Raw genomic sequence first — 21,554 nt, 5'->3', positions numbered from 1 at the left:
TGGGGGGACTGTGAATGAGGCACAGGTTCACACCACACGCCCATTTAAGGGGTGGAGGCGACACAAAGTTAAGCTGCAAAATACAGTCACCAAGTGATGGTGCAAAGTGTAGACAGATCTGTGGTCACGGGGCAGTAAAGTGTTTCTAACCTGGCAGAGATGGGGGGTGGGGGTGGAAAGAGAGACAGAGGGCAGAGAGGGAGATAGAGGGAGGGGAGAGCGAGACAGAGAGGGGAGGGAGACAGAAGGGGGGAGAGAGACAGAGGGAGGGGAGGGAGACGGCGGGGGGGGGGGGCGTTGAAAGAGACAGAGAGGGGAGGGAGAGAAAGGGGGGAGAGACAGACGGAGGGGAGAGAGGGGGGAGGGGGAGAGAGGGGGGAGGGGGAGACAGACGGAGGGGAGAGACAGGGGAGGGAGACAGAGAGGGGGGAGGGAGATGGGGTGAGAGAGAGACAGGGGGGAGGGAGGAAGAGTGGGACAGAAGCTGTAGGATGAGACACTCAAAGCTCTGGGAACCAGGAGAGGCAGCAATTCTCACGGCCCGGACCCGGCAGCGGAGCTCAGCCACCGGGAACACAAGCAGGTCGAGGCGACCGTCGCGTCCGGCAGCAGATCAGGAATTCGGACACTCTCGGTCTTTACAGGCACCTTCAGAAAACAAAATGTCTCCAATAAACGTCATTTTGTTTTTTTCACATTACGAAACATTTTCGAAGGAACAGCGTGTCCTCATCGCGGCTACAAAATCCGCACCGACGGCGAAGCCCACGCCTCCGTCCACGCGGAGCACCCGCCCGAGCACAAACGGCACGCCCGACACCGCGTGGCTCGGGAAGAACCGCCACAAGAAGGCGGCCGGCTCCGCCCGAGCGCGGTCCCTGCGAGGGGTCGGCCCGCCGCCGCCACCCCACCTAGCGCCTCTGTGGTTTCTCTCGCGAGAGGCTGACCCCCGAGTCACGCAGACACGCGAGCGACCGAGAGCGCGCCGTGTGGACACCGTCGGGCCCCGGACCGCGCGGCGGGACTCGCCCTTGGGCAGGACTCGCAGGAGTCTTTAAAAGTCACTAGACCGTAGCGACTGTCAACGGTCCGTCCCTCGCAAAACGCGCGAGTGGGAACGGTGTGCTTCCGGTGCCTCCTCCCCCGCGCCCAGCCCCCACCCTTCCGCGCCTCCCCCCTGCGTTTCCCCGCCAGGGCGCCCGGAGACATGAGCGTACAAGCAGCTGAGCCCGCGACAGAGGCTCCCGGGCGCTATCTGATCACAACGGTCCCGAAGACACACGTGCTGGAAGGCAGGCCGAGCACGCGGTCCGGGGGGTTGGCGGGAGGAAGCCCACGCTCCAGAGCCCCCCCCCCCCCCGGCGCCCCCAGCCCCGCCCAGACACACCGCCCTCCCGCACCCCTGCCGGACCCATCAGGGGGGCCTCTCCGTCTCCATCGGGGCCTGTGTCCGTGGGAGGTCCCGGGACCGTGGGAGTGGAGGCAGCCCTCGTGGATGACGGACGCCTTCACTCCGGCCACCGGGTGGGACCAGGCGGGCCGGGCGCTGTCCCGAGGCCAAACAGAGGTGTACAGGGTGCACCCCAGGGGGCGGTGGGACAGAGGGAAGACGGGCGTGCGTCCTGGGATCAAAGGGCTGGGACAAGAAGGCCAACTTCCTTTCTTCCTCTTTCGCCGGCATCCGAAGGTCCAGGCTTGGCCAAATTCCGTGTATTTATTGAACCTCTTCACCTGTAAAATCCACCAGTGCCCCCACGCAGTGCTCCTGCTGACTCTCCTGAGTGAGGAGGGCATGCGGGTTGGAGAGGCCGTTTTGGGGGGGGGTGTTGCACAGGTGAGCGGGGTTTGCAGGTCAGACAGGGAGGGCGTGAGGTCAGGGAGAGAGTGTACAGGTGAGCGAGGGAGGGCATGCAGATCAGAGGGCAGGCTGTGCAGGGAGAGAGGGAGGGCGTGCGGTCCGAGAAAGGTTGTGCAGGTGGGCGAGGGAGGGTGTGCGGGTTGTGCACAGGGCTCGAGAGGCTCACCCCTGAATTACAGGAGCAGGGACGTACAAACAGGCAGAGGGGAGCTGAAGGGCTCTCCCGGGTTTCGGGACAACCAGAAGCATAAAACGCTCGGTCGTGCTGGAGACGCGGGTTGAGCGAGATTACAATATTATTTGCCTCGAGACATGACTCTTTTAATTTCGCTGGAGAACCCAGCTTTGGACAGGAAATCAATTGTCTGTTGTTATCAGCGGTGGAGAAGAAATAAGGGCCCACATCCGTGGGCTGCTGTCCGGGGTGTGATTTATTGGAAAGCGGGCTGAGTCCCCAGTGATGAAGATAAGTGAGGGCCGGAGCTCCGCGCAGCGGTCAGGCCAGCGCCAGGGCTCCGCTCAAAAGAAAGCCGGCATCCTTAACCCGTCCTCACCGGGTGGAAAGCCTTCGGGCCGTAAGGCCTTAGACACGGGTTCAAACGCCCTGCCACCCGCGTGTGCGGACTCGAGGAGACCCCAGCCCCAGACAGAGGCTCGCGGACAGCTGCTGTTCTCCGTGGAGCTTCGTGGCAGACGCTGAGACGTCAGCAAAAGCAAAATGGGCGCTTTTGGGCCTGACACCTGCCACCGTGCCCGTAATTACCTTCGCATGTACGCTCACGCGATGCAGAACACACATAAAATATACACAGCGTGCAGAGTCATTTTATTTGGGTTTCTCCTCAGAGCGCACATTGTTTCTTAGCTTTTGTAATTTCATCTTTTGGAAGGCAAAAATCATCCCCCTGCAGAATTGGTTTTTGATTTGCTGGTGTTTACCTGACAGGAAGCATTTCCCAGGAAGAAATAGCGCTCTGTTCGGCACACGGCATCGAACTGTCTCTCCTAAATCCCAACCCATCTGCTTGCTCCAGTCCCGTGGAGACCATCCAGAGAGCAGACATCGCTCCGTCCCTGAGATGATCCCGCGGCGGCTCAGACGGCAGGAAGAGAGAACCCAGGGGGCTGCGGAGAAACGTGGGCGAGGCCCGCGGGCCTGGGGGGCCGGGGAGGGCTCCCAGGAGGCGGCCACATGCCCCGGCCATGCCGCCGCCCCAGCAGGCCCGCAGCCCCCGGTCCGGAGAGGCCGCGTCCCCCTGCTGGAGCCGCATCCGGCTGCCCGCAGCCTGCCCGGCCGGCAGGTACTGGTCCCCAGGGAGGAAGGAAAGAGATCAGACGACCAAGACCCAGTCGGGACCCCGGGACCGGCGCCTGCACGAGATGAGCACGGGATGAGGTGTCCTGGGCACAGCGGTCAGCGGGGCACCTGCCCGCCAGGGGTGAAAGGGCTGGCCCGTGGGCACGCAGGGACGGGCCAGGCTGCAGAGTCCAGTCCCCCTCCCTGTCCACGGGGCAGCTCACAGAGTGGCCCCTGGACGAGGGGTGGCATCTCTGAAAGGATCAACGACAAAACCACAGATGCTTTTGTGATTTCATTTATTCGGGATGGCCTAAAGAGGTTTTACAAACCACACACATTTATTCCTGAGCAAATCACTTTTATTACAAAGAGAAAATACTGTGAAATCAGTGTGTGCTCCTCCGCAGCACCTGCAGATCCCCCCGACCCCCTCCCCCCACACCTGCTGCTCCCCCTGCCCCCTTGTCCCCTGCACCTTCTGCTTCCCCCCCAGCCCCCCAACCTGCTTCCCCTCCAGCCCCCCCGCACCTGCTGCTCCCCCAGCCCCCCACCCCCCGCACCTGCTACCCCCCAGCCCCCCTCCCCCTGTACCTTCTGCTCCCCCCCGCCCCCTCCCCCTGTACCTTCTGCTCCCCCCCAGCCCCCCTCCCCCCACCTGCTGCTACCCCCCAGCCCCCCACCCCCCACACCTGCTGCTCCCCCAGCCCCCCTCCCCCTGCACCTGCTGCTCCCCCCTGCCCCCTCCCCCCACGCCTGCTGCTCCCCCTGCCCCCTTGTCCCCTGCACCTTCTGCTTCCCCCCCAGCCCCCCCACCTGCTTCCCCTCCAGCCCCCCCGCACCTGCTGCTCCCCCCAGCCCCCCTGCCCCATACCTTCTGCTCCCTGCCGCCCCCTCCCCCTGCACCTTCTCCCCCCAGCCCCCCTCCCCCCCAAACCTGTTGCTCCCCCCGCCCCCCTCCCCCCTGCACCTGCTGCTCCCCCCAGCCCCCCCTCCCCCTGCACCTGCTGCTCCCCACCACGCCTCTGCTCCCCCCACACCTGCTGCTTCCACCCCTGGCCCCCGCACCTGCTGTCTCCCAGCCCCCCCACACCTGATGCTTCCCCCCCATCCCCGTGCACCTGCTGCCTCCCCCCCAGGCCTCCCCTCCCCTGCACCTGCTCCCCCCCAGCCCTCCTCCCCCTCCACCCCTGCTGCCCTCCACCCCTGCTACTCACCCCCCCCCCCCGCCCACCTGTGCCCACAGGGTGAGTGGGGGGGAATGCCTGCCAAGTTCATAGGTCAGCTGGGGGTGTAGGCTCTGGAGACAGACAAGGGACAGGACAGAATGCACTTCAGAGGGCAAGAGCCTCAGAGAAAACAGAATTGCGTGGCGTGGTCAGGGACGAACAGGTCCCTCCTGGTTTTCTGTCGCTGCCCTAATCAATTACCACAAATGGAGCAGCTTAACCCCAGAATGTGTCACCTTGGAGTGAATGGGTCAGAAAGGTGAGGAGGCCCCAGGCTCAGCCCCACTGTGGGCCAGCTGCTGCCCTGGGACCACCGTCCCCTGCCAGAGGGTTGCAGGGCCGAGGGCCGCTCCCAGCTCCTGGGAGCCTGCCAGGGACAAGGGCGGCCCCTCCCCTGTCACATCCTGCAAGGCAGCAAGGCAGGGTGAGCCCTTCCCATGGCCTCTCTGAACCACCTGCCCCCTCCCACTTTCCGGAACACATGATTCCCTTGGGGGCAGCCGCCTCACCTCCGCTCTCACCGCCTGCACCATCCATTGCCTCTGTGAGGCCCCTGGGGCCACACGTCACCTCCACAGGTGGGGACTGGGGCCGCTGCGTGCACGCCGCAGCAGCTACCCTGCGTGGGCACTCAGGGCCGGGGTCCCCCAGGTTCCATGTACTTGGACAAGGACCCGGCTGCGACACAGGCCAGGCGGAAGCCGGGAAGACGTTCCTGGCGAAGGGCACCAAGGGTCCAGCCCCCCGGTCTGTACGAGCCAGGCCTGGCCTGGGGGCTGAAGGCAGCCAGCACACTGGGCACCCAAACGGGGGCTGTGGGCCTGGTGCAGGGTGCCCTCCGGCTGTGTGGAAAGGGCAGTCGGAACCATTAAAGATTTTAAACACGAGAATGACATGATCTGATTTATATTTTTTAAAGATCACTCTGTTATTTGACATTTGAAATGATATTTGAGATGTGTCTTGAGAGTACAGGTAGGATTTAGACAGATGGGGGGGGGTGAGACGTGTGCTTCAGGTACGGAGAGCTGGGACGGCAGGCCTGCCAGCAGGACACAAGAGAGACACAGCATGTGAGGGAGGGAGGGCCGGAGGGACTGGGGGGCGGGGGGGAGCGGGCCGAGGGAGCAGGGCCAGGGGATCCCCAGGACAGAGGGAGCGGGGACAGAAGGACTAGGGGGCCCGGGCAGAGGGGGCAGGGCCAGAGGGACTGGGGGGATCCCAGGCAGAGGGGGCAGGGCCAGGAAGACTGGGGGGGGGGGCGGGCGGAGGGGGCAGGGCCGGAAGGACCGGGTGGAGGGGTCCCGGGGCAGCGCAGGATCCTCCGGGGATGTCGGGTCGGGGGTACGCAGATGGGCGTGCCTCTCTGATCCTTAACAAGTGATCGATGGCACTGAAGGGCCCGGCCGGCAGCCTCCTTACATCATCATTAGATGCCATTAAAGAATCAATAATGGGAAGAAGGGGGTCTCTGCGGAAGGTCAGAGCTGGGTTGCACTTGAGGGGCCTGCTCAGGGCGCACTGATCTGCTCAGCGGGTCTCTGCGTAACCAGAGATTCTGGGGGAAACGCCTTCACTCAGAAATCTTGACGATAAATGCAACCCCCTTCTTCCCCCCGCCCCCCGCCGCTTACATTTTTTAGTTTTCCTGTTTCCAACACGGGAAATCCTAGCTCAGCAAGTCGGCTGCTGGCAGGTGGCCGCAGGGGTCCCAGGGAGGCAGCAGGGCGCGCGCAGGGCACCCGGGGCTGCCGGGCCCGCAGGCCCCAGGCGGGTGCAGGAGGTGGAGGGCCCGTGAGAAGGACCACCCCGTGTGTCTCTGCCTGTCGGTGTGAAACGCTGGGGCACACGCATGTCCTGAGCCTCGTCAGCAATCCAAAATGTGCGCCCGGGTTGGAGCCGAGTATCGTGGGGACTCGTTAAACCAGTAAAGTGGAAACTAGAGAGAAAAACAGTCAAATGACAATTGGACACCCGCCTCTTTAAGCCGCGCCCTCTCTGCACACGGTGTCAAGGGCACGCACAGCCTCGTGTGGTCCCCCAGAATGACTCCAGCTTGCTGCGGGTGTCAGCCAGCAGGCCCCGCGACACCCACCTCCGATCAAGTCCTCCGCGGTGATGCATAGGCTTCTACGTATTTCTTGGAGCTGTTTAAGCCTTAAATTAAACGAGCAATCCAGCGTGTCGCAGCGTCTCAGGGAGTTCTGCACCTGCCTGGCCTGGGAACGTACTGGCTGGCACAGGGCCCGTCTCTCTTACTAAACGGAAGGAAGGAGAAATGAGTCACGACGGACCCGGTCCTCAGCAGACAAAGAGGTATTTTAACCCTCCTTTCCTTCCAAATGCACAGATAACACAGCGTCCTTGGCGAGGGGCGTCGGGCCCCGGCCCCGCGGGGCGGCTCTAACTGGCCTCCTTCCCAGGAAGCGGGGACGCACTCGCTCTGCCCTGGGCTGCCGGCTCCCCGTCCTGGGCGGCGAACGAGTGTCCAGAGCAGACTCTGCGATTCTAGTTTCGGCCGCACTCATCCACCCTCCGCACCTGGGGGCCCTTTGTCCTCCCTGCCCCCCCAGCGCCTCCCCCAGCACCCAGGGCCAGTAAACATATCTCTGGCCCTAAGTGTGAACAAAAGCGCAGCGGTGTTAGGATGCAAAAAGGGGGAGGCAGACACAGGGCAGGCGTCTACAGGATCGGCCACGTGCGGACTAAACTGTGCTCTACACGGTGACCAGATCAGAGGTGTCTGGGCATAGAATTCTGCACGACCCTGCCAGGCCACGCCAGGCACACAGGGATCGACCAACGGCAGGGAGCCCCCGAGCTCCTGGCTGACGTCAGGCTCGGGATCCTGCCACCTGAACTCCCGGGATGTGGCCTGTCTCCACTCTGGTGCGGTGGCTTTCGCAGAGTGGACGCACAGGGTCATATTAGTTTCAGGCGGACGTACGGGGATCGCACAACTGCACACAATCCCCAGCATCCCGCATGGTGAGCCTGGCTGCCATCCGTCATTACACGACATTATCACAATATTACTGCCTGTGTTTCCTATGCTGTTTTTTTTTTTTTTTTAATCCCCATGACTTCTTGATTTTGTAACTGGAAATTTAGACCTCCTTAATTCCACTCTTAAAAAGGATGCCAGGTCTATTTCCCCTGTGCACTGCAGGTGGGCACATAGGGTGGTGCAGCCTCTGTGGAAAAGTATGGAAGTTCCTGGAGAAAATAAACACAGAGACGCCACCATCCACGCAGCAAGTGGATGCTTGCTTCCAAGAACTGAAGGCAGGGTCTTGAAGAGACATTGGCACACCAGCGTTCACGCCGGCATTATTAACAATAGCGAGGGGCGCCTGGGTGGCTCAGTCGGTTAAGCGGCCGACTTCAGCTCAGGTCATGATCTCGAGGTCTGTGAGTTTGAGCCCCACGTCAGGCTCTGTGCCGACAGCTCAGAGCCCGGAGCCTGCTTCCGATTCTGTGTCTCCCTCTCTCTGCCCCTCCCCCGCTCACCCTCTGTCTCTCTCTCAAAAATAAGTAAGCGTTAAAAAAAATTTTTTTTAAATAGTGAAACTAGAGGCAACCCAAGTGTCCGTTGTGGAAGTAAAGGAATAAAGGAAATGTGGCCCGTCCGTACGATGGACTCAGCCTTAAAAAGGAAGGAAATTCTGACACCTGCTCCAATGTGGATGAACCTTCCAGACAGCATAGTAAGGGAGACAAACCTTTCGCAAGAAGACAAATGCGGTATAATTCTCCCCACAGGAGGTACCCAGAGCAGTCAGATTCATCGAGGCACAAAGTAGATGGTGGTGGCCGGGGCTGGGGGAGGGGCTCCGGGGGGGGGGGTCACGTTTGGTGGGGACCAAGCTTCAGTTCTGCAGCACGAAGGGTCAGGCGGAAGCCAGTGATGTCGGCTGCACAGCAGTGTGAACGTGCTCGCTCCGCCAAACTGTGCGTCCAAAAATGGGTAGAGCGGGGAGTTCTGTTGTGTGTGCTCTACTGTGACGAACAGACTCGCAGAAAGGAAAAGGACAAGAAGGCCGGGTGTCACGGCAGAACCTCGTGCTCTCTGAATCCTGCTCTTACGGGGCCTCCGGACACACGCCGTGACAGAGCGGAGGCCCGAGGTCAGGCCCCGGGCCCACCACTGGTTCGGAGCAATCTCGGACCGGCTTCGGTTTCCTCCTGCGCAAAACCAGCGAGAACCCCAGCTACCGTGCTGGCCTATGAGCGAGGGCCGCCGCGTGTGAGAACGACCGCTATGCGCCCAGGCTGGAGGGACACGCATGGCCAAGCCCACCGCTGCCTTCTCTCACATTAAAGGACGGTGAAGCGTCCCGGCTGTCGCACCACCCGCTCCAGCTGCCAGATGGAGCCCCACGTGGGGACGGCAGCCTGCCAGCGGCCGCCGCGGAGCCACGCACAAAGGAGGAGCCAGCTCTTCATCGGCTCGCCGTCGGGAAACCTCACCACGGCGCGTCTGTGAAGGGCCTTTTCGTGCAAGTTTCCAGGACTTTAAAAAAAGAAATCTGACCAAGGAAGCCTGGCAAATGGCCGATGAGCACCCGAAGGGATCGTCACCGTCACCAGCCAGCAGAGAAATGTGAACCAACCCACGGTGAGAAACCACGGCTCGCCCCCCCCCGGGATAGCTGTTACTCAAAACAGGGAAAATAACAAGTTGTCGAGGGCGCAGGACAATTGGACAGTCACATAGGGCTGGCGGGAACACGGACGGTGCAGCCGCTTCAGGACACATTCCGGCAGCTTCTGAAACTATTAAGCATATAGTGACTGTTTACCCTGGGGCGCCTGGGGGGCTCAGTCAGTTAAGCGTCCGACTTTGGCTTCTTTCATGATCTCGAAGTCTGTGAGTTCGAGCCCCGTGTCGGGCTCTGTGCTGACAGCTGGGAGCGTGGAGCCCAGAGCCCGCTTCGGATTCTGTGTCTCCCTCTCTCTCTGCCCCTCCCCTGCTCGCACTCCGTGGACGGGAGGAGTGGTGGGGGCAATGCTGAGCCCAGGGGCCGGGGCCACACATCTCCAAGAGGTAGCAGTGACCTCTGGGGGTCTGGAGGGATGATGGGCGGTCGTTGACAGGTGTTAGAGGCGAGGCACGAAGAGAGAGTGGCCCGCTTCCCTGTCACCTGTGTCATCTCCTTGGATCTTCTGCTCCGGATGACCTGAGCGCGAGCTCCTTCCAGCTCTGTGTCCAGCTGTGCGCCCAGCCGCGAGGCGGAGGTGGCTTTGTGCCGCGGGAAGCGTGTCTGGGACGGGCGGATGCAGTCCCGTAAGTTACAGAGGGAGGAGCTCTGTCCACATGGAGGTTGTGTGTAGGCTGGAAGAGCCCGGGTGTGGGACTCACAGGGGCGCCGAACAGAGGAGGACGGCCCGATCTGGGAGCTCACGGTGCTCCCGGGAGCCTGGGACCGCGAACAGCACGCCACACAGCCTCTAACCCGGTGGAGCCAAGGCCGGGCCCAACCGCGTGTCCTTCCAGTGACACGAAGCACCGGAGAGGGAACCGGGTCCTCTCCACCTTGCTCCCCCGGGCCGCTGCCCGGATGCTAGTGCACACGCTCCTGGCCCACGGCTCCTGGGCTGTGTTGGTCTCTGGGCCCAGGGCACTGGGTGTTCGCCGGTGTTCATTCGCTCACAGGTACTCTCCCGCCACCGCCTGGAGCCACCCGCCCCACGACGAACAGCACCTGGAAGCCTGACTCTCTTCTTTCTTTTTAAATGTTTTCGATGTTTATTTATTTTTGAGAGAGAGAGGCAGAGCATGAGCGGGGGAGGGGCAGAGAGGGAGACACGGAATCCCCGACGCGGGGCTGGAACTCACGGAGTGTGAGAGCAGGACCCGAGCCGAAGTCAAACGCTCAACCGACTGAGCCACCCAGGCGCCCCCTGCCTCTCTTCTTGCCCCGTGGTGACTTTGGTGTCAGCAGGACGGATGTGTCCCGTTCTCCTCCCAGGATCCCAGATGCCTGCTAACCTGCCCGCACCTCTGAAACCACAACAGGCCGCGCACAGACTCAGACACGGCCGTGCACCGCTCGTCTCGGCCACGGCCCCGGACGCTGTGCCTGCGGCCCTCGAGATCCCGCCCCGATGGCCGCCCGCCATCTGCGCTTTCGGCCCCAGGCGGGTGGACCGAGCCGTCCGTCACACACCACGGCGACACACAGCGGCCGGACACAGAAGCCGAGGCCGCCCCGAGACCCTGGGGGTGGGGACTCCGGGCAGGGCTCACAGGACAGCCCTCCAGCACACGGGGGTCCGGGCAGCAGGTCGGGGACGGCTCCCCCCACGTGTGCGGTGCTGACGGCGGCCGTCCCGCTCCGGACGCCAGCGCTTCCCCTGCCCGTGTGGGGCCGTTCCCTGGGTCCTCCTCCAGACGGACGTGATGGGCCTGTGACACGGCAGCCAGGCCCCTCAGGACGGAGACCCGGACATGCACAGCGCCACGGCCACGCTTTCTGCTGGTCTGGGAGCCCCAAGGCCTGGGCCAGGTTCTCTACGTGGAGAAGGGAGGGGGGCCTGGGCACCGGGATCAGGACAGACCCCCCACCCCCAGCAGACCAGCCTCCGCGCCGCCGCCTTCCCACGGGGTCCTCGTCTCCCGCTGACGTGCACCTGAAGACAGCTGAGGACAGGCTCCTTCACGCGGACTCAGCCCTGGGACGGCTCCCGCGAGGACAGAGGTCAGAGCCCCGTGGGCTCCATTCCCAGCTCCACCAGCGGCGCGACCTGGAACGCGCCGACAATCCCCCGCGAGCCCGGGTGTCCCCACACCTCACAGGGCCGCTGGGGCGCCAACGGGCCAGCGGCCATCGATGAACGGAGGCTGTTGTCGGTAAAGGTATCCTCGGGATGACGTGGGCTCGCTCATTCATTCAGACGTTTCTGGACGCTTCCCTGTGGTCACTCAGCTGGACAGGGGAGGACACGGTGACCAAGACGCGTGACCTGCCCCCGGGGAGCTTAGAGGGGAGGCGGTAGAGACTCTGGGGTCCGCTGCCGCGTGGAGGCCGGACAACACCGTTCTCGTGCGTGGCCGCGGGCACCTGCGCAAGCCTCTCTGAGCCCCCAGCCAAGGTGGGAACGACGGTAACGCCCTCGGTTTCACGAGGGGCCAGCAGCACCAGGCACGGGCAGTGCTGCTCCCTGCGGACACAGGCGCCTAATCAGCGCTTCCCCGTCAAACAAGGAACCCGGGGAGGTGTCTCAGCCTCTCTGCCCTGACCTCTGCCCCCGGGTCTCCCTCCCTCCCCCGCCCGGCCCAGCGCCCCATCACCTGTTCACGCCACCCGGCCCTGCCTCCACGAGACAACACGTGGCATGAAGTGAACACACACGAGCAGCTCAGGCTCCAGGACCCTCCCCGGCTCCCGCCCCGCGAGGACCCTCGGCCATCGGCCTCAACCTCTGCCCCCTCTGAGCGCAGACCCCTCTGCCCTCTCTGAGCGCAGACCCGTCAGCAGCTTCCCTCCGCGAGCAACCTGCTGTGCTAGACGCTGGCTTCCTCTTCCTGAGGAGACAGTCCCGCACTTGGTTTCCATCTGGAAAAATGTCATCCGTTCTGCTGATTTACTTCGCCCCAGGTTGTCAAGGTGCCCATAACCTTGTGCCCCGGGGACTTCCATTCTCTCAGAGCCTGACTTGGATTTATTGTGAAAAACGTCCCCGGAATAGGAATTGCCTCGTCGCCCTGCGGAGGGAAGGTCAGAGCCCCAGAGCCCTCAGCCCCCCTTGGTGGGGGGGGGGGGGGGGGGGGGGCGGCGCCAGCATCTCTGAGCCGCGGGGGGCGCCCCGCCTGAGCCCGTGGGGTACCCTGAACCTCAGGATGACAGGACTGCAGAGCTGGAGTGAGACAAGTTCGCCCTGTTCCCTCTGCAGCTGACAAACCCCGGCTTTCTCCGGGGGCAATGTCTCCTGCCGGTGTCGTGGAGGAGGAGGAGTGGCTGTCCCACCCCCGGCCACAGCGCCGTGCTCGAGCAAAGGCCCACCGCCCAGCGGCCGGGCCCACGGGACCCCCGGCCACCGGGATGAATCCAGGCCCCGTCCACGCAGCGGTGTGTGCCGTAGGGCCCCTCCTGCCTCCCCAGGACACACGCCGTCCTGCACCCGACAGACAGCCCTGTGTCCCTGGCACCCGTAACCCAGACAGACGGAAGGACACACAGCTGGTGGGCATTTCAAGCTGGATGAAGAAGGCAAGAAGCAATAATCCCAGATGATGTGCTACCTGGCACGGTGCCTCCTCCCTGTGCTTAATGTTGGTGCCGTTCTCACTGGCAGAGCCGAGGGCCTGTGGACTGACCTCTGAGCGGGACCGCAGCGACTCCAGCGCCGGAGGGCACCCCCCAGGGTCCCCGATCCTGCCCAGCCCCCGGCCAGGGCCCCAGGCAGCCCCAGAGCCGTCCGCGGTCGGCGGCAGCAGCTCCCATGTCCTGCGGTTACCGTGAGAAATACACCAGAGCATCCAGGAAAAGCACGCAAGGTGATGCAGAGGAGTCCAGCACACCAGTGTGGCCCCGTGTGCCCCATCCTCAGCCCTGGGGTCCCAGCCCAGCGGCCCCTCCTCTGCGGAGTAAGGAAGACGGCCAGCCAGTGAAACCGGGCTTGGTTTTGTGGTACAAGCTTTGAGGGCCACACAGCAGAGTCCGGCCCACGAGACGCTAGAGAGATACACCGCACGGATGATCCGAGGGAGGCCCCAGAGGAGGCCGGTGGCCCAGACGCGTCAGGGTCCCTCCCGAATCCCACTCTAGGGGCAGGCGAAGTCCCAGGCACCCCAGAGTCAGTGCGGCACCTTTGAGACCAGCCCCAGCGCTGCGGCCCCAGGTTGGCTCCAAGGTCCTGATTCCTCGACCAGAACAGGGCTTTTGCAGAGTTAGTTTCTACGTCTTCAATTTTCAAAGACTAAATACATCAGGGGTGCCTGGGGGGCTCAGTCGGTTGAGCATCCGACTTCGACTCAGGTCATGATCTCGGGGCTTGTGAGATCCAGCCCGCATCAGGCTCTGCACTGACCGTGTGGAACCTGCTTGGGATTCTCTCCTTCTCTCTCTACCCCTCCCCTGCTCATGCTCTCTCTCTTTCTCTCTCTCTCAAAATAAATAAATAAACTTAGGGGCACTAGGGGGCCCAGTCGGTTGAGCTTCCGAATTCAGCTCGGGTCATGATCTCACAGCTGGTGAGTTGGAGCCCCGCGTCGGGCTCTGTGCTGATGGCTCGGAGCCTGGAGCCTCCTTCCGATTCTGTGTGTGTGTCTCTCTCTCTGCCCCTCCCCCACTGGTGCACTCTCAGTCTCTCAAAAATGAAGAAACGTTAAAAAAAAATTTTTTTAAGACTAAAGACATCTTCTCTGCCATTAAAACAACAACCATGCGACTCCACCGGCCTCCGCGCAGCACTCTCGCTCAGGGAACGGTGAGCAGGGAGGACAGGGCTTTACCGTGTCCACACTGCCCGCACAGCACGAGGCTCGGCAGGTTCCCCGCGCACGTTCCTAGCCTGGACTTTCTTACCCACAGTCACACGTGCACGGTCGCAGCTCAGCCAATAGGAACGGGCTTTCCTGGAAACGCGTCCTCCTCCCTCTCACGCCTGGTTTGACTCGGCACCGAGCCTGCAGGTGGCGTCCGACTGCGGGACCCGCCCTCCCAGCCACCCCCTTTGCAGACAAACCTGCGGGTGCGGGTCTCTGTGCTCCCCCTGCCCCCACTTGTCCCCGGTGAGGCCAGCCTGTCCTTCGGTGACAGTCTCAGAGGTCCCCTCTTCTTGAAGACTTCCTGGCTCCGGCCCCGGAACCCCACCCCGCACGGCCGGCTGCCACCTAGCGATTCCGGGAACGTGCCTTTCTTCCCTCCTTCCGAGGGGCCCAGGGCGGGGTTTCATTTTAAGCTGTTCAAGCCCTGTGCCCGACTCGGCCCTCCTGTCCAGAAACACGCTCACCGCTCACAGCACTCCACACGATGCACCTCATCGCTTCGTTTATGTTGCTAATGCAACAAAAACAGCTCCACTTAAACTCTACAAAATGAGACTCGTCGCTGGGGCCGGGAGGGGAACAGCAGCCACCAGCGTGAAGATGAAAAGCCTGAACTGGGGGCTCCTCTCAAGGAACCACACCTGTTAGCGCCTCCAGGGGTGGCCAGTGGCCGTCACTGTCTGACTCAAGTCAGAGCGCCTGCGGCCCCGCACACGGCGGCCGCTTTAACAAGTCGGCAAGAACTGGGTGGGAGGTGGTACCAATCGTTAATGACTGAGTGCCCCTCAAGTAGTCAAAATAAAACTCTTGTTCTCTCAAGTAACCCAGTTGCTAATGTTTACTCACTTAGCAAACCTTTAAATGTTTTAAATTCCAATGTAAGTGACAAGTGTACATGTTTAATATAAAATAGTACAGGAAGGCTGATGAGAGAGAAATGGAGGAAGGGTGGGGAGGGGAGGGGGAGGAGGGAGGGGAGGAGGAGGGAGAGAGGAGAGAAGGAGGGGGAGGAGGGAGAGGAGGGAGAGGAGGGGGAGGAGGGAAGGGAGGAGGGAGATGAGGTGGAAGAGGGAGGGGAGGGGGAGGAGGGAAGGGAGGAGGGAGAGAGGAGAGAAGGAGGGGGAGGAGGGAGAGGAGGGGGAGGAGGGAAGGGAGGAGGGAGATGAGGTGGAAGAGGGAGGGGAGGGGGAGGAGGGAAGGGAGGAGGAGGGAGAGAGGAGAGAAGGAGGGGGAGGAGGGAGAGGAGGGGAAGGAGGAAGAGGAGGGGGAGGAAGGAAGGGAGGAGGGAGATGAGGTGGAAGAGGGAGGGGAGGGGGAGGAGGGAAGGGAGGAGGAGGGAGAGAGGAGAGAAGGAGGGGGAGGAGGGAAGGGAGGAGGGAGATGAGGTGGAAGAGGGAGGGGAGGGGGAGGAGGGAGATGAGGTGGAAGAGGGAGGGGAGGGGGAGGAGGGAGAGAGGAGAGAAGGAGGGGGAGGAGGGAGAGGAGGGAAGGGAGGAGGGAGATGAGGTGGGAGGGGAGGGGGAGGAGGGAGAGAGGAGAGAAGGGGGGGAGGAGGGAGAGGAGGGGGAGGAGGGAGGGGAGGAGGAGGAAGAGAGGAGAGAAGGAGGGGGAGGAGGGAGAGGAGGGAGTGGAGTAGGAGGGAGGGGGAGGAGGGAAGGGAGGAGGGCGACGAGCAGGAAGAGGGAGGGGAGGGGAGGAGGGAGAAAAGTGAGGAGGGGGAGGACAGGGGGTGGGAGAGGAGGGGAAGGAAGGAGAGGAGGGAGGGGGAGGAGGGAGAGGGGAAGGGGGACAAGAGAGGGGGCAGAGAGACCCCTGCCCCCCCCTCCCCGCCCCTAGACGTGCTCCTTGGCGGTAGCCCCCTTGCATGTGACTCTGGCTCCTCCGTGGCCACCCCCACGCTTTGGTAAGGGAAAGCCACTACATCTCGGTGGACTTGGGGGTCCTCCCTACTGTGGCGGGCGGCACCAGCCCTGTGCCAGGGCCCCTCCCAGGGCGGGTGTGGCTGCGCTCTGGCTCCCTTCTCCCTCGCATCTGACCCCACTGCAGCGCCCCACCCCCCCACCCCTGCGCTCGCGGAGGCGTCGGTGTGGCACTTGCACGCCCCCGGCCGCTCCCTCACCTCTGGCGTCCTCTGGCGCTGACGTGACACTTCACCTTGTTAAGGTTGATAACATTCCATTCTATTTTTACTCAATATAATTGAGTCTCCTGTGCTTTGTCTCCAGTCTACGAAGTTGAAAACCAATTAACCTGAATTAGTTAGCATCGCTAATCAGTGTAACACGCGAGCCCCGTGTAAAATGGCGCAATCACAATCTTTTGTTTCCTGTGCGCCTGCAGGGGAAGGTGAACAGGTGCGTGAGCGGCCGCTCGGGACCCCCGGTGCCATCCTGACCGTGGGCTGTCCCGGGGGCGGCCAGCGCGAGGGATAGAGCCCAGAGGGGCCCGTCACCGGCTCACAGGGACATGGGGTCAGACTCCGTCCTCTCATGGGCCGAGGTCCCTAGGGCCACACTCGCGTGAACTTTCTCTCTTACTCCTCACCAAACATTCCCAGGCGGCCCCGCTTCTGCTGACCTGTCTGCGGGCCAGGCGGTTCAGACGGTGCTCAAGCCTTGGGCCATCACCTGAGTCCTGCTGGGCAGGGTCCGCTGGGTCTTTCCTTCCTTCCCTGCCCTTCGTGGCCTCACATTCATGCCCCCCGGAAGCTCACTGCCCAACCTCCGGGTACCTTCCTCCCCAGGAGCGCCTCTCCCGGACACTCGAGGGGCCTGCTCCCGTGTGGGCAGGTGCAGCCGCGCCCCCACTCCGCGGCATCAGCCCATGGTCCCCAGGTCCCTGTCGCTCCCTCGCTCTTTGTTTGCTCCCCTATTTCACACCCCCAGTGACGCCTGAAGGAACGGTGCTTAGTGGATACATTTCGGTAACTGGTGCCAGCAGAGCCTGGGAGGCAGGTGATGGGCGCGTCTCTCCACACACACGCTTCGGTGGTCTGCTTCCTTCCTGCACTTTCCCACGTGTACGTGCACCGCGATGGGGAAGTTCCCTACAGAGGGGGCCCCTCCCGGGGCGCTGACGATTCCCGTGGGTCTGAAACCACACCTCCGCTGCCCTCCGGAACGTGATCGCGCTGCTTTTCAAGACCCAGTGCGGTCTGATTTTAACATCCTCGCGGCTGAATCCCGGTTTTTCTTTAGGTAATTCTTTAGTGTCTTTAAATCCGGCGTTTCGCGTTTTTACACTAGCGCCTCGGGTCCTGCATTCGGCAGGAGGCAGCGTCTCTGCCCCGAGTCCCCCTTCCGACTCGGGGCCTTTGCTCCTTCTGTTTCTGCAGAAACCTACTCTGTTTTCCCTGTTCCCTCTTTCTGAGACTTCTGTTCACTGGATGTCGATGTCCTGTGTTGATCCTTTAAGTCCCTTTCCCTTTTCTTTTATAGTTCCTCCCTTTTGTTCTACTTTCTAGCAATTTTCCCCAACTATATCCTTTTTTATTGATTTTTTTTTTTTTTTGGCAAGTGCATTTCAGGTTTCCAGGAGCCGGCTGGAGGTATAACGGTTCCTTTCTTACAGCAAACTGTTCATGTTTTATGACTGCGTTCTCCTCTTAAATCTCTCGAAGATACTTACTGGGGTTTTCAGTTTTTTTCCTAAACTGTTTCCTCTTATGTTATTTTTATCTTGTGTACTCTGGATTTTCTTAGACGCTTCCATTTAAGAACGAGGCTTAACAGCTCAGAGTTCTGTGGGTTGACAACGGGCAAATGTTGCTTTAGGGTGATGAGCAGAGAGGGGCCGAAAGCCCAGGGTGCCCAAATCGCACACCTGCCCGGGGCCTTCCCAGCGAAGGCTGGCCTGGCAGTCGGACACAGGCCGCCCTCACGGGCGGGACCGACCAGGCCCAATGGCCTCAAATACACACAACTGAACCGTCTTCAACCCAGTCTGTGGTGGCTGTGCCCTGAGAGCTGGAGCGACGCCCGGCCCCTCCCAGTACGGGTGCCCAGGCACCCCGGACACAGCTCCTCCCTGCACCCACGGACCCTCCCTGGGCTGTTGAAACTCATCTTCTGACTTCTGCTGCCTCCTGGCTCCGCTGCGTTGTTTAAGGAGACCCCGCCGGGGGAGGACAGAGGTCTGAGCTGCTCCATCCTGGAACCAGAAGTACAGCCGCTGTTGAAACGGGTTGGACTGGCGACAGGCCACACCAGCAGGGTCTGAGGGCCGTCCACGTACAGGCAGGTGGGGAGGCTCATGTCAGAGGCTGCACAGAGACTGCGGTGGTAACTGTTCGCAGGAAAGGGGCGGGCGGGGGGGGGTGTTCTGTACCATGAACGCTGACCCTCTGGGCAGCTACTCCGGTCCTAGGGCCTGTCCAGTCTTCTGATGGAGAAAACCGAAAAACTGCGTTATGCAATAACCCATCTGCGGAAACGTCTCAGCCCCTCAGCCGGCGCCTCCACGGGGAGACCCGAGCGTTGTGTCTGCAGCGGGGATGTGAGGTGCTTACGGGCGGGCGGGCGAGCGTGCCCGCGGCGGCCCGCGCCCCACAGCGTGTGGACCCGAGACACCTACCACCCGTGGGGACCCCGCGCCATCCCTCAGGCCTATGTCACAAGTATCCCGAGTCCTCACCGCAAGGCACCAAGGCCTGTTGGTTTCCGCTGGTGCGCGGTCAAACACTGGAATGCTTCCGACGGGAATGCAAGCACGTGCCGGCACGTTTGGAGACCCGCGGTTAGCGCCCCTCAGGGAGGAGGGCACATCACTGCCGAAACGGGAGGGTCGTCCACATCGGGATGAGTGGCGTGACCCAGGTTCGAACCCGCGTCTGTCTGGCTCTGGGTCACGGCTCTCTCAAGCACAGGGCAGCTGTCTCCAAATACCACGATGCCGCCACGAGGCTGCGCGCAGCCGTGATGCCCTCACCACGTGAGCACAGTGCAACGACCTCGCAGCTCCCACGCCGCCACGCGACGTCCACGGACCACCACGCAGCTCCCAGCTGCGACCGTACGTCGGCCGTGCAACGGCCACGCCACCGGGCAGCTGCCACGTAACCGCCACCACACCAGCACCGTGCCGCTCGGCCACAGAGCGGAGGGGGCCGCTGAGGCTGCGAGTCCCGGGGGAAGCTTGGAGGGCCGCGGGCCCGTGTCCACACGCGGCTCCACAGGACCTCGGTCTTCCAAAGCAGCAGGAAGCCGGGCGACCACACTGCCTCCCGTACATGTCCCACGGTGTGGCAGTCGAGGGTCTCAAACATCCCGCCAGCACCCCTCGACGCAGGGAGGCCGGTGACGGCACAGGGGGTAGACCCCTGAAGACGCTCTGCACACTCGGGCCGTGACGATTCCACGGCAGACCCGCGCGAGTCCGTGTCACCCAGACAGACTGGCTCCGGCCGAGAGTCACCACCGCCACACTGTCACGCACGCTCTGTTCCAAGCCCTCCTGCCTGGATCTCTCCGGGGCCTCATCTACTCTGACAAATGCTCATCGCTTCTCCGATTCGGCACGGAAGTTCTACAGTCTCTTCCGGGGGGGGGCTGGATGGTTCTTCAGCAAAGATTTATGGAGTCCCTGCCACACCCCTGCCTCACTGCGAGTACGGGGACACAGTGAGGCCACCGTTCGGGATCAGGACTGCGAGGCGGAGGCACAGAGAGCGACACGCACACAGAATCACGCACACAGAGGACCGGGTGAGCCCAAACCAGCCCGGTGTCTGTGCCGCCGTCCACACCCCGGTCTCCAGAACAGCCGCTGTTGTGCAGGATGCCCTTGACGAGGGGGACGGATGAAGGAAAGCATGGTCTCCCACACCACTTCTCAGAGCCAAGGGGAATCTACAAGGACATCGACGTAGAAAGTTGAAAATAGCAATGAGGGGGGCGATGCAGACTTCTCTGCCTTCCCCAAGATTCCGCCCCGTGGGCCTTGGGGCCTGGAGGCGGGCGCGTGGGAACCCCCCGGGGGACCAAGGGGCCGGCTGGACTGGGAGCCAGCGCTCGGGCACAGCCGCGGGCGGCCCTCCACACCCAGCACGGAAGGTCACGAGTCCCCGGGTCCCGGGAACGCCCTCCACGAGGCACGGTGTATCTCGGCTGGTTCTAACGTAACCGCTCAGGTGAACGACCCCCCTCATGTTTACCACCTGGTCTCTTGAAGGAGCTTCCAAACGTTTTAAGCAGCTCGCAAATCAAATCCCGGGCAGACCGGTCTTCCCCACCGTGACCCTCCTTGCTTAATTAAACCGCATCTAACAAGTGACAGAGACAGGCCGTGTGCTGCTTCCTGGGACACCGTGCCAGCAAGTCCTGCCGGCGGCGCAGGCCCTCCCCGAGCAGATTCGCCTCTCAGGCTCCTCGGCTGGGTCCTGGCGGCTGTCGCAGGCACAACGCCCGAGAACGACGCGTTCAAGGGCACCGTGATAATCAGGCGGGAAGGCGGCCGTCGGTAGGCTGACACAGCGTGCTTTTTAATTATCTGCAGATCTCAATCGCGAAGATGATACTTATGTTATGTCAAAGTTAAGGGATGATTAATAATTTCTCCGTGTACTTGGCAGAGTGGTGCTCCAGACTATGACGATGCGATGCCCTGTCTCTATGCAGCCTCTCTCCTCCGGAGAGTTCAGTCTTTCAAAGACTGCTCCCATGTACGTTTCAGCATTGCTGGGAGAAGAATAAAGTAACACCCGTGGGTCAAATTAACACAGACCATCGGGCAGGGGGCAGAGCCAGGATCAGAGATGGAAAGAAATTCATCAAAAGCCCAACATTTAGGGGCGCCCCGGCGGCTCAGTTGGTTGAGCGTCCGACTTCGGCTCAGGTCACGATCTCGCGGTCCGTGGGTTCGAGCCCCACATCTGGCTCTGTGCTGACAGCTCAGAGCCTGGAGCCTGCTTCAAATTCTGTGTCTCCCTCCCTCTCTGCCCCTCCCCCGTTCATGCTCTGTCTCTCTCTGTCTGAAAAATAAATAAACATTAAAAAAATAAATAAATAGAAATAAAAATGAAAAGAAGCCCACCATTTTGCTCAGAGGTCGAGCCAAGGAGAGATTGCAGTTGTCCACTCAAGACTGTATCTGCTGGGGTCATGGACTCTCTCTGCCGTAAGAGACGTGTGGTGTCTTCAGCCAGTGAAATCCTACAGTCTGATGTGGGCCAGGCAGCCACCACGGGCGCGTCCCCTCCACACGGCAACGGTGGGGCCCAGGGTTCTCGAGCCTGTGCCTCTTCCAGAGCAGCCTTGGAGGCCTTGCTGACGCTCCGCATCCAGCCGCAGCGAACACAGATGCGCAGCTGGGGACACCCCGGGAGGGTTTCAGGCAAGGTCTGGACGTTACACAACGCACAGCCGCACGCGCCTTGGGCCGGGGCTGCCGCGTGGCCACAGCTGATGCGGAGGATGTGCGGGCGCACGGAGTCTCTGAACCTGTGAGGGCGCTCGCCGTCCTCTGCCCGTGCCCGCACTGCCGCTCTACCCGCCCTCTTCCGAAAAACGTCTGAAGAGAACCACATAAAAATGCCTCATGCCAACCAAGACAGCACTTCAAAGGATTATGTGAAATTACACCGTCCGCTGATTTCTAAAGAAAATCCACTTACCGCCCAGGCTCACCTTTTTCCTTCCCTCTCTCCCTCTGAAAAGAGAAAACAAATCGGCCCTGGTGCCA

The 21,554-nt window shown here is 62.0% G+C and overlaps 1 protein-coding gene and 1 long non-coding RNA gene across 3 annotated transcripts; both read right to left on the bottom strand.

The window, feature by feature from the left end:
- Positions 1-5,274: 5,274 nt before the first annotated feature.
- Positions 5,275-7,781, bottom strand: LOC123581681. 2 transcript variants are annotated; one of them, XR_006703927.1, is made up of 3 exons: positions 6,480-7,781; positions 6,019-6,323; positions 5,275-5,942 (listed from the first exon to the last, which is right to left on the bottom strand). It is a non-coding gene; the product is annotated as an uncharacterized LOC123581681 (long non-coding RNA). The 2 variants fall into 2 exon arrangements; XR_006703928.1 differs by having other exon boundaries at positions 6,019-7,781.
- A 2,445-nt stretch (positions 7,782-10,226) lies between these two features.
- LOC123581680 lies at positions 10,227-13,408 on the bottom strand. The gene is made up of 2 exons (XM_045447868.1): positions 11,018-13,408; positions 10,227-10,793 (listed from the first exon to the last, which is right to left on the bottom strand). Exon 1 carries the CDS (start codon positions 12,864-12,866, stop codon positions 11,955-11,957), a length of 912 nt encoding a protein of 303 aa, XP_045303824.1. The 5' UTR covers positions 12,867-13,408; the 3' UTR covers positions 10,227-10,793; positions 11,018-11,954.
- Between the last annotated feature and the right edge of the window lie 8,146 nt (positions 13,409-21,554).

Source organism: Leopardus geoffroyi, chromosome A3, assembly GCF_018350155.1.
Source record: "Leopardus geoffroyi isolate Oge1 chromosome A3, O.geoffroyi_Oge1_pat1.0, whole genome shotgun sequence".
Lineage (NCBI taxonomy): Eukaryota > Metazoa > Chordata > Mammalia > Carnivora > Felidae > Leopardus > Leopardus geoffroyi.
This window is presented reverse-complemented; position numbering and strand designations above follow the sequence as displayed.